At 45.3% G+C, this 12,073-nt stretch overlaps 1 protein-coding gene across 3 annotated transcripts; it reads right to left on the reverse strand.

Annotated features, from left to right (window-relative positions):
• Positions 1-4,654: 4,654 nt before the first annotated feature.
• On the reverse strand, positions 4,655-11,705 carry LOC127671913 (pyrethroid hydrolase Ces2a-like). Of its 3 annotated transcripts, none has more exons than XM_052167018.1 (12): positions 11,630-11,705; positions 10,890-11,094; positions 9,593-9,731; positions 8,873-9,006; positions 8,534-8,792; positions 7,370-7,468; positions 6,957-7,097; positions 6,756-6,836; positions 6,365-6,509; positions 5,840-5,977; positions 5,368-5,440; positions 4,655-4,962 (listed from the first exon to the last, which is right to left on the reverse strand). In XM_052167018.1, exons 1-12 carry the CDS (start codon positions 11,703-11,705, stop codon positions 4,776-4,778), a joined length of 1,677 nt encoding a protein of 558 aa, XP_052022978.1. In that variant the 3' UTR covers positions 4,655-4,775. The 3 variants fall into 3 exon arrangements, with proteins under 3 accessions (XP_052022978.1, XP_052022979.1, XP_052022980.1); XM_052167019.1 differs by having other exon boundaries at positions 7,370-7,464; positions 8,530-8,792; XM_052167020.1 differs by lacking the exon at positions 7,370-7,468.
• Between the last annotated feature and the right edge of the window lie 368 nt (positions 11,706-12,073).

Consider the following 12,073-nt stretch of genomic DNA (forward strand, 5'->3'; position numbering starts at 1 on the left):
CCTAGCTGTAGAAGTGACCAACTAGTATGTGCTTTGATGTGAAGTCCATTCCATGAGATGGAACCCATACTCAACACTGGTTAGTGTCCAAGAACCAGAGACTAGATATTCCGAGTACTTAGGGTAAAACAAAAAAATCTTCCCGATCTAATGAAAAAAAGGAGTGATTAAATGACTCCTAACAATATTCTGCTGTACTCATAGACCCGGGCCTAGCTAACCTGTCATTAGGGAAACGTCCTTCTGTTACACTTGGAAAAAATAGAGAGACATACAACCAGACATTACACAATGAGAGACTCACCCCTAAATTGGATATGTTCTTCATATCCAGCCTCTCAGTGACCAAGGAACCCTGCAGAAGAGGAGGCAGAAATATTGTGAGACTCAAGGGGACAGAGGACACCAAGAAAACAAGGCCTTTGAAATTGACACGAGCAAAGCACAGAGAACTCCTGGGACTGGGGCAGCCAGCCCAGCTCGGCACCAGGGTGTCCAGTAAATATCAAGCCTAAGTGTTTTTATTAGATTCCTGAGTGTGTGGATGAGAGTGTCTCTAATTCTACTGCCTTCTCTTGGGCTTTATTCTTTTGTTGGTTTGTCCTATCCAAATTTGATATGATAGTTTTTGTTTTATCTTGTTTTGTTTTACTTTTGTTATATTTCAATGTTATCTCTTAAAAGCCTGTTCTCTTCTAGTGAGAGACAGAAAGGGCCTGAAACCAGATGGAGATGAAGTAAGGAGGAACTTGGAGGAGGTACAGGAGAAGAAATGGTAATCCAGCTATTTTACGTAAGAAAACAGTATTTTCCAGAAAAAGAATTGAAAGTATTTAAAGAAGAATAAATACTATTCTTCTTTAAAGTGGCCACTTCAGATGCCACTTTAAAGAAGACTCCTCTTTAAAGAAGAAAGGGGTTAAAAGGTTGAAAATAGCTCCTCAAAAAACAAAAACTTGCTATATAGGAGGAAGAATTAGAAAACGACCATAGGTCACTTGCAAATGGACACCATTACTACATAGATAATTAGTGTTGGCAAACACATGGAATCACTGGCATGCTCACAAATGGCTGGAACAAAGGCAAAGTGATATAGTCATTTTGAAAGACAGATTGGCATTTTCTTCAAAAGTTAGACACACTGTGCTCTGATTCAGCAAATCTTCTTTCACATTTCTAACCAAGGATGTGAAAGTATGTTACAGAAACTGTCATAGAAACTTATGCTTGAAATGCTCATAACAGCTTGATTTAAAAATAAAACTCAGCCAGCTGGTGGGTTAGCTCTGACAAAGACACTCAAGTGCCCACAGTACCCTGGTGTCTGGAGGAAGACACCCAAGCCTCCACCCCAGCCACACCTGCCAGGGTGGGCCCCTAGACAGACACTCAAGGCCCTGCCCAGATCTCCAGTGCTGGGGGCAGCTGGAAGAAAGATACTCAAGAGCTCCTCTTCTGTTTTCTTCTCTTCCTCTCTTCCTCCTCTTCCTTCTTTGTCTTCTTCTCCTTTTCCTCTTTTTTTCACTTATTTATAAATTTATTTATTCATTCATTCATTTTAAATCCTAACATCCCCCCTCCTCACAGTCCACTCTTCACACAGCTCCTCCTTCAATCCTCCTTCTTACCACCTCTGAGAAGGGGGAGGCCTTCCCTGGGTATCAGCCTACTCTGCCACATCAAGTCACTCAGGAGTTGGTGCATCCTCACCCACTGAGGCCAGACAAGGTGGCCCAGTTAGGGGAACAGGATCCAGAGGCAGGTAATTGGTTCAGCCCCCCAATACAGTTGTTGGGGGACCCACATGAAGGCCAAACTACACATCTGGTACATACATGCAGGGGAGACTAGGCCCAGCCCATGTATGCTCTTAGGTTGGTGGTTCAGTCTCTGGGAGGACCTAGGGGTTCAGGTTAGTTAACTCTGTTGGTCTTCCTGTAAAGTCTCTGTCCACTGAGGGGACCTTCAACTCTTCCTCAAGATTTCCCAAGCTCAAACTAATGTTTGGCTGTGGGTGTCTGTATCTGCTTCCATTGTCTGTGTTAAACCTCTCAGAGGACAGTTATGCTAGACTGCTAGCATAGCACAGTATCATTAATTATGTCAATGCCTGGTTCTTTCTTGCCCATGGCTAGTCATCAGAAAGTCACTGGTTGGACATTCTCTCCATCTCTGCTCCATCTTTGTCCCTACACATCTTGAAAGCAGGAAAGTTTTGGAAGGTTTTGTGGATGGGTTTCTGTCCTTATTCCTCCACTGGGAGTCTTGCCTGGCAACAGGAAGTGGCCACTTCAGATGCCATATCCCCCACTGGTAGGAGTCTCAGCTAGAGTCACCCCTATACACTCCCTGGGGCCTCCTCCCCTCCCAGGTCTCTGGCATGTCCTAGAGATGGCCACCACCTCTGAATTCCATTTTTTTCTCCCCTGCTCTCCCTACACCTGATCACCCCTCAGCCCTGCACCCCTCTTTTTCCCTCTCCCTCCCAGTTCCCTCCATCCATCCACCTTGATATCTGTTTTATTCTCTCTTCTGAGAAAGATCCAAGCATTTCCTTTGGGCCCTCCTTGCTATTTTGGCTTCTTTGGTTCTGTGGATTATAGCATAGTTGTCCTTTATTTATGGATAATACCACTTATAAATGAGTACATATCATACATGTTCTTTTAGGGCTGAATTACCTTACTTACGATGATTTTTCTAGTTCCATTCATTTCCCTGCAAAAATTCATGATGTCCTTGTTTTTAATAGCTGAGTAGTATTCCATTGTGTAAATGAACCACAGTTGAGGGACAACTGGGTTCATTCTGGTTTCCAGCTATTAAAAGTAAAGTTGACTGAACATAGTTGAGCAAGTGTCCTTGTGGGATGATGGAACAACTTTTGGATATGCCCAAGAGTGATATAGCTGGGTCTTGAGGTAGCACTATCTCAATTTTCTGAAAAAAGGCCCAGTTGGTTTTCAGAGTGGTTGTACAAGTTTGCACTCCCACCAGCAATGGAGTAGTGTTCCTCTTACTCCACATCCTCACCAGGATGTGCTGTCCCTTGAGATTTTGATCTTCACCATTCTGATGGTTGTAAGGGGGAATCTCAGAGCCATTTTGATTTGCATTTCCCTGATGACTAAGAATGCTGATCATTGCTTTAATTGTTCCTCTGTTGAGAATTCTCTATTCAGCATTGTACCTATTTTAATATTGGGTTATTTGGGTTGTTGGTGTCTGACCTCTTGAGTTCTTTACATATGTTGGATATTGAGCTTCTGTTAGATGTTAGATTGTTGAAGATATTTTCCCAATCTGTATGTAAGCTGCTGTTTCCTCCTCCTCCTCTTTCTCCTCCTCTTTTTCCTCCTCTTCTTCCTCCTTCTTCTCCACCTCATCTTTGTTTCTCCTCTTCCTTTTTCTATGCCCCATTTCTTTAATCACCCCCTAAGAAAAATTGGATTTTTAGATTTTTTTTTTGTATTTTTTATCAAGACAATGTTTCTCTGTGTAGTTCTATCCATCCAAGAAATCTCTCTGTAGACCAGGCTGACGCAGAACTCAGAGATACACGTGCTTCTGCATCCCAAATGCTAGATTAAATGTGTGCTCAGTTGCTTCCGGAACCCAATGGGGGTGACCTTAGATGAAATGCGCAGGATTGGGGAGATAAAACCTGAAGAGACCACCTCCAGCAGGTGGACATGGCCCCCAGTTGAGGGATGGGGCCACCCACCCATCCCAAATTTGTAACCCAGAATTGTTCTTGCCTAAAAAAACATGCAGGAGCAAAAATGAAGTAGAGGCTGAAGGAAAGGCCATCCAGAGACTGCCCCAGTGTGCAGACACCAAACCCCAACACTATGGCTGATGCCAACATGTACTTGCAGGCATGATCCTGGAATGGTTGTCCTCTAAGAGGCCCTGCCAGCACACGACTACGACAGATGTGATACTTACAGCCAGCCATTGAACTGAGCCTGGGGACCACTATGGAAGAGTTAGGGGAAGGACTGAAGGAGCAAAAGGGGATTGGACGAACAACAGCATCAACTAACCAGACACCTCAGAGCTCCTAGGGACTAAGCCACCAACCAAGAGCTTACTTTCGTTTTGCTTCAGAAATGTGGTTCTTCTTATCTTACCTAAGAATTATGTAATACTCCTTTCTCAGCCCCCACACATCTGAGGCCACAGATACTTTGAATCCTATTTGTAGTTAATGATCTTTTAGGAACAGAATGCTGAAGGCAAAAGGACTTAGGCATTTTCTAATGGCAATTATAAATATGAGAAAACATGAACTTGCTGAGAGAGGATATAGGATTTGAATCGGTCACTCCTCCACAGTCAACACTCCCTGAAGCACCCATTTCATTTGCAGAGGTCTAAAACTTAAGAAAAGATGGAGAATGGAGAGAAGATAATGAAAAGAAGGAAGGAAGGAAGGAAGGAAGGAAGGAAGGAAGGAGAGAAAGAAGGAAAGAAAAAGAAAGAGAAAGAGAAAGAGAAAGACAAGCCTAGTCTTAGTAAAGAAGATGGGGCTATTTTGGGGCTCACACATCCACATGTTATGAGAGCTTTTATTGACTCGAAAGAGCATTTGCTCAAAATGAAAAGAAATAACAAACAAATTGATTTTCATACAAGTCCAAAAGGGCAAATGCTGAGGTTAGAAATGGTTATATACTTGATGGAACAAATAAATACAGATAAGTGTACTTGGAAACCTCAGAATTATCCAATGTGCTTTCAACCTCACACACCTTTCCTGACACAGGGCGCTACAGCTCTGCATGCTTGTCCTGAGAACCCTTTAGCTCCTGGATCTTCTGGGGCAGAGTCTTGGTCCAGAACTGCAACCTTCTGGCCTTCAGGGTTCGGCCCACAGCAGGCTGTGTGTTCAGCTGCAGGTACTGCTCATCTTGGTCCATCACTGGCCAGTAGGGTAGACCCTCGCTGTTGGGGTTCCTGTGGGTATGCCAGGCAGCAGGGTAGAGTGAAGGTGTCTCTGACCCAAAGCCTGATTCCCTTATTTGGTCAGGGCAGTGGATAAACAGACCAAGGGCCTCTGGGGACAGATGGACTGGTGTACTCATATAGATACATGTGTCACCTCCAGTGTCTACTCCATATCAAGCAAGAGAAGCTGACTAGTTTTATGTCTCTCCCTCAGAGGCAAAATCTAAAGAACAGTCCCACAATAGTGTGACTCCCCCACCCTGTCTCTGGGATGAACAGTGAGGGAAAGCTAGAAGGTATCTTCCTGAGTGTGCCCTGAACTGAAGACTACCATGTAATTAAGGACGCATGCATACTAATGGGGCACAGCTATGACCCCACTATAAAGATGTTGAGAATGGGGTGTTTTCTCACCCATTTCTTGCAAAGTTGGCCCAGTACTTCATCACCCTCCTCTTCAGCAGCTCCTCCTCCTCAGTGAGGTCCACTGCAGCAGAGGAGAACAAGAGTTCAAGTCCTAGCCTCATGCAGGTTTGAATTAATGCTCTACTACAGCAACCTCAGCCTGATGGGAAACCCTAGGCCTCTTCTGACCCAGTCAGAATCCAGGGCCCATCCAGAGCACTACTTGAAGTTTCTCAGGTTCATTTCTGCACCAGTGTGTTCTCATTCTGTCTAGCACAAGCTATACAAGCAAAGGTTCACATGCTAACTCTAGTATATTTGGGGGGAGCAGCTTGTGGTGTTTTTTGAAAGCTCAGAAATGGTAAACACTTATCTTGTCCCCTCCCAGACTCCCAGGTTCCCCAATAGGACAGAGAGCTCAATAACCACTCAGGAAATCATTTCATGGTCCATTCAGCAAAAGGAAACAAGAAAGACTCACAATTCATGGCCCACAAATAGGAGCCAAAGATAAAGACAAGGTCATCACCATGGTCTGCCCTCACATTGGATGGTCTGGCATGCTTGATGAAGTTGGGCACATGCTGGAACTCATAGAAGTAGACAGGAGCCTGGGAACCTGGAGGTGAATGACATCATGATCTCTCATATGGAGGTGATCTGCCAAAACTTTGGTGACAAGAAACCTTGCTCTACAGATATCTGGAATCACAGTTAAGTGGCGAGTTTCAGACTGGGCCATTGGTTATGGGAAACCTTGGTTAAACAGGTACCCTGGCATTCCACGTTGAGTGGTTGACAAGACATTGAGTGTAACTAACATGTTTCCTGTTCTAGACCTGGAGAGGATGCCAGCCCTTACACTAGACATAAATATTTAGTGAAGGAAAGCTGCCCGCTGTCAGAGACCTGACCAAGATGAGTCTGGCCTGGGCACTGCAGAGCTCACCAGGGTCCCACAGTTCTGAGCACCCCCTGTCCTTGCTCTTGTCCCAGATGTACTCACGCTGGAAATGTGCCACTCGGAGAGCAGGGATCACAAACATGAAGTCTGCCAGCATCTCTCTGAACTGTGCTTTCAGGGTCTCTGAGTCCTCAGTGTCCCCCATGTACTCTTCCATTATCAGGTCACTGCATCCTGGAGGCAGCATCTACACCAATAGGAATCAGGAAGAATGATGACAGGCAGACAGCAGCCTCTAAGCAAAGAGTATGCCAGAGATAAAAGAGGGTCTAGGTGGAAAGGCAGAAGCTTTGGGGTGATCCTGCACAGGAACACACACACACACACACACACACACACACACACACACACACACACACGATTTCTGGGCATGTCATTTGGGAAAAATATATGGAACCCTCTAGATGAGGACAGGAGTTGAGGTCTCTCTCACCATCTGTGCTGCTCTGCTCTTCAGAATAGCTGGTAGGGTCTCCTTGGTTATTTTCTCTATGATTTGATAAAGGCCCATGAACTGGGAAGCAGAAGAAAAATCTTAAGTTTTGGATGGATTAGAAATACATCAAAATATCTCTGAGCTCCCACCTCCCACCATTTGAGTTTATGTTCTCAGGGGCTTAGAACTAGGTCTCACCTTGGGGATTATCCAGCCATATTCATCTGTGGTGACACCAATGATGCTGGGGACAGGGTCAAAATCCTTAGAGGCCAACAGCTCCTGAGGAGGCTTGGGTAGGAACTTCCCATCCACCACACCAGGGATCACCTTGAAGACCTATACGCATTGACAGTCAGTGCTAAAGATCAGTCCTATAAATATTCTAATGCCCATGAAAATACACAATTTCCTACATCCTATCTCATCTCTGGGTTCTAGGCACACTCTAGAAGAAACTTGAGATCATAATTAGCCTGTCTTGTTCTTCTTGCACACTGTACTGAAAGGACACCAACCATGGAGATGAGTTAGCACATTGAGTTGTAAGTGATTGATGGGAGTCCCACACCCTGTTGATCAGGTCCTCCAAGACACACAATTCTCCCAACCTTGTTAATAGCCAGGATCTCTTCTTTACTCTTTGCTCGCAGGCAGTGCACCAGGGCTGCTGAGTCCTTGACTTCACAACCAGACAGGTTGGCTACTGTCTGTAAATGGAACAGAAAATGGTTAGCTCATCCCTCCCAGCAGGAAGCAGAGGTTTTTTGATTCTAGTAGATGTCATTACCCCTAAATACTACCTTCTGATGTTTGTTGTGTATGAAAATAGTGAGTGTAATTGTTCACATTTTCTGTCGCTCAGAGGTGGCAGCTAGGAAATTACATTCTACCTGCATATAATTTTGATGTTGCTTTGGTGTGTGTGTTACTCAAGGTTGACAATAGGTATGAAAGCACATTTTGTCTGTAAAGGTCAGAGAACAATCTCAGCTGTTACATGTCACCCTATCACTTGTTTGAATTTGTCTACACGAGCTTAGCTGGCCTATGACTTTCCAGGGAGTCTTCTGTCTTTTTTATTCTTTACCTAAATAGGAACACTGGGTTTTCTGACACATATTGCCACCACCAACTTTGCGGGGGTTCAAAGGATTTGAATTTGGGACCTCATGCTTTCACAGCAAATATTTTTACCAGTTGACCCTTCTCCTCAATCATTTATTCTTGTTAGATTTCCTTTTTATCAACTGAACACAAGCCAGGATCATCTGGAAAGAGTAACTTCAGCTGAGAATATTATCTTTATCAGATAGGACCATAGGCAGGTCTGGGCATTTTCCTGAGAAATGACTGATGGAGAAGAGCCCATCTCACTGTGGGCAATGACAACCAAGGGCAGGGGTTCTGGGTTGTATAATAAATCTAGCTGAGACCACCATGGTTAACAATCCAATAAGCATGTTGCTCCTTGGCCTCTGATTCAGTTCTGGTCTCGAGATACATGCCTGAGAGTGTACTTCCCATCAAGACAGATTATAAACTGTGAGGTAAAATAAAACTGATCCTCTCCAAGGAGCTTGTGTCAACAGCCTTCATCAGAACAATAAGAAACAAACTAGGAAGCAATGCACAAGGGTTTTGCTAATGACAGAAGCCACTGGATAGAGGTTTGCAGTCATATAACTTGCTCAGCATACATAAAATCCATTTGACTGAATACCAGAGCACCAGAGGCAAAGACTGAGGTAGCTGGTGTTCTTGAGAGCACTTACATTGTAGACCACCTCAGACGTGTCAGAGATGAGGTCAGGCAGCAGGGCCACTCCACTCTGCATAATGGCTCCATGAAAGAGTCCTTTGGACATGGGGGACACAACATGGGAAGACACACTTGTGCCACCTGCTGAGCCACCAAATATAGTGACCCTGTCACGGTTGCCTCCAAAGAAAGCGATATTTTTCTGCACCCAGCGTAGGGCAGCCACTTGGTCCAGGTATCCCCAGTTGCCTGTGGCATGCTGGTCTCCAGTGCTGTGAAGGAGCAGGAAGAAACATGCATGGCTGCCCATGTCCTGTTTGGTCCCCGTTACCCAGCCCAGTCCCAGGCTTACCTGAAGAAGCCAAGGATACCCAAGCGATACTGGATGGCAACAATTACTATTTCCTCAGTGGCTGCCAGTATAGATCCATCATTCATGGAAGCTGATCCTACAACCAGTGCACCACCGTGGATCCAGACCATCACCTGGAGACAGCAACTCAGATGCCAGGAGGCCCACACACAGTCCAACCTCATCTAGACTGCCCACTACATTATCAACTGCTTTGCTTTGTGCAGTTTGACCTACAAACAGATCTCCTCAGGATCTCAGGATGTGAGCCACAGATGGGGTGCTTTAGGCCTGTAAGCATATTTCCATTCCCACTTCCCCAAAAGGAAATCTGGGTATGAATTAATAAGTCTAGATCTAAATTAAAGTCATCATTACTCTCAGACGCATCTAATTAGAACCAAAAAAAAAAAAAAAAAAGAGTGCCTTCCGGAGGAGCTTTCCTGATTGCTGGTCACAATGGCTATCAGATCCCATTAGCAGAACACATAACTTGCAGCTAGAAATTTAGATGCTGTCAATATTCAGTCCTTGTGCACCATTCTGAGTGGGACGGCCAAGTTGATAGAATAATACATACTTTTATCAAATACCTAGATTCTCTTACCTCCCAGACCTGCAGGACCTAAACTACAGTGGAGCTCAGAATTCTTTTGTCCCTTTCCATATTCCAGAGAAATAAATTATCTGTTTCCCAGCTGACCACAGCCTGACACTCACAGGCAGATTAGAGCCTTCCTGGGCATGGGCTGGTGTGTAGATGTTGAGATACAGGCAGTCTTCAGACATAGGAATGGGAATCATGGTCATCGCCATCTCCTTCATACCCTCCAAATTTATCATGTCACTCTGCAGACACCTAGTGAAAATGGAAGGCAGGAAGTCCAAGATACTTGGTGATCAAATCTATATCTTACTCTGAACTTTCTCTCAGCCACCTACAACTACTGCTTTCCACCATGACCTGCTAACATATGATTTGTCTCTAAATTCCCTACGACAGTAAATGGTACCAGCCCTGTGGAAATGGAAATGTGGCCAGATTTGTCAGGAAGGACTGTCCATCTATAGTAAGATTCTGGGGGCTGGTATATGGAGACTTCCCTCAGCTTCATTGAAAATGATTGGCGTTTTGTTCCAGCATTCAATCCTGTGTGTAAAATTTAAGTCCTGATGTGGTGGTTACTTTTGATTGTTGACTTGACACACTGTAGAATCACCTGGGAAAAGAGTCTTACTGAGGTATTGTCTAGGTCCTGTTGGCTGGTTGGCATGCCAGTGACAAGTTATCTCAATAATGTTCATTGCAATAGGAATACCTGTCCATGGTAGGAAACACCATTCCTTAGGAAGGGGCCTTCTGGATTATACAAGAATGGAGAGAGTAAGTGAAGGTTAGTAGGCATGCATGTGTTCTTTAAAATCTGTTCCTCATTACGGACATGATGCAATCAGCTCTCTTAAACTTCTGCCTTTGTGATGTCCCACCTATGGTAGATTATAAACTGAAATTGTGATCCATAATAAAGTCTTTCCTCACTAAGTTGTCATTTAATCACAGCAGCAGAAAGGGAACTAAGATAATTGAGTACTGGGGTACTGTGCCCACATAGCAACTATAGGAATGAATGGACAATACCATTCCATAGGGTAGTGAGACATTCTTCATTTCACTTCCAAGTACTAATAAGGTACCTCCTTGGTCCACATTGTCTCCAGTTGGAAGCATGTATACTTGTTCCACAGTTGATGGAACAGGGACAAGGGATGGTCACAGTGGACAGTGAAGAATGGGCTCAGTCTCTGCTCCTTACTGTAGTTCCAACAGCTAAGTCCCTACAGGTGCCAAGCTCTGACCCAGCAGGCTGGCACAGCTGTTTCACTCTAATCCTTAGCACATTCATCAGGGACAAGCATGGGAGTTGCCCCTCAGCACAGGCAGAAAACTGCTATAGAGCTGAGGGGGAGGAAGCACTGCAGTGCTGAAGTCTAAAGTCCCCTCGGTCCCAAAACTTACATGGCCGGCTGTGCGGTCCCGTCTCTCACACCGCTCCATGGCTCAGGGTCCTCGGGCGGTGCAAAGCGCAGTGGTCCTACAGGAGGCTTGGCAAAGGGAATTCCCAGGAAGGCATGGACATCAGATTTAGTGTCTTTCACGTGGACGAGGCTGCCTCTCACCTGGCCTGTGTGTGTGTTCCTGATGGGGCTGGCTGAGTCCTGGCCTGTAAGAGGAGAGATGCTATCAGCTGTCACCACACTTGGGCTTTCTACCTCATCATTACCATGGTACATGGAGAAGGTAACCTGGGTCATCTCAGTTCAGCAGTAGGATGAGGAAATGAGGGCTTCTGGATTCCCTAGGGACAAAAGCCTTGTCCAATGGCTCTCTTGCAAAGTGACCAGGCTCTTTCCTAGTCAAGAAAATAACAGGCTTAGAGCCACTTGGCAGTATAAAGGAATGGTTGCCATTATCCAAGTTCAGTACAATAGGATTTCGAGCCACCACACTCAGAGGAGGAACATATTCTTGTTCTCCTGTCCCTGTTGCCTCCTCAGTGTGTGCTAACCTCAGACATCTCTGACCCCTGTGTGCCCTGGTGTGACATTAGAAAGCACACAGTCCCATTCTGTCACCTGTCATTCTCCACCAGATCCTTTTCCCTCCCTGGTGCCTTCCATCCCCAAGCTCAGCCTCTGACTTTGCAGACCTGGGACAGTTCTGACCCTGGTCCCCTCTGCTCATGTAGATAGTCTCACCATGCACATGCTGGAGGAGAAGCAGGAGCCCACAGGCTACAACATACGGCCAACCAGAAAGTCTAACCAAAGGCATGGTTGAATCTCAGGCCTAAACCTGTGCAGCTGCAGATGCAATTCTCACAGGATGATAACAGAACAGATTGGCCTAGCCCAGGCATGAATTTGTACCTTTGGGGTGTAGGTGTGGACCTTTGATTGGATGGGGCAAAGTTCTTATTGTAGAAGAACTGATAAGGCAGAAGCCACAGGAAGCCAAGAGCCAGCAGGCAGGGCAAAGCCACCTCTGTAGTTTCTGCTCCTTCCCTGGACTCTTGAACAGACACAACATGGCATCTGAAGTCCTTCTGCAATGTCAGGATCCCTGACCTCCAATATGGAGTCATCAGGATCCCTGGCTCTCTTACTCACCAACCAAACATAGGTGTTGCTGTGGAGATCAGG

Source organism: Apodemus sylvaticus, chromosome 21 (assembly GCF_947179515.1).
Source record: "Apodemus sylvaticus chromosome 21, mApoSyl1.1, whole genome shotgun sequence".
In the NCBI taxonomy this organism is placed as follows: domain Eukaryota; kingdom Metazoa; phylum Chordata; class Mammalia; order Rodentia; family Muridae; genus Apodemus; species Apodemus sylvaticus.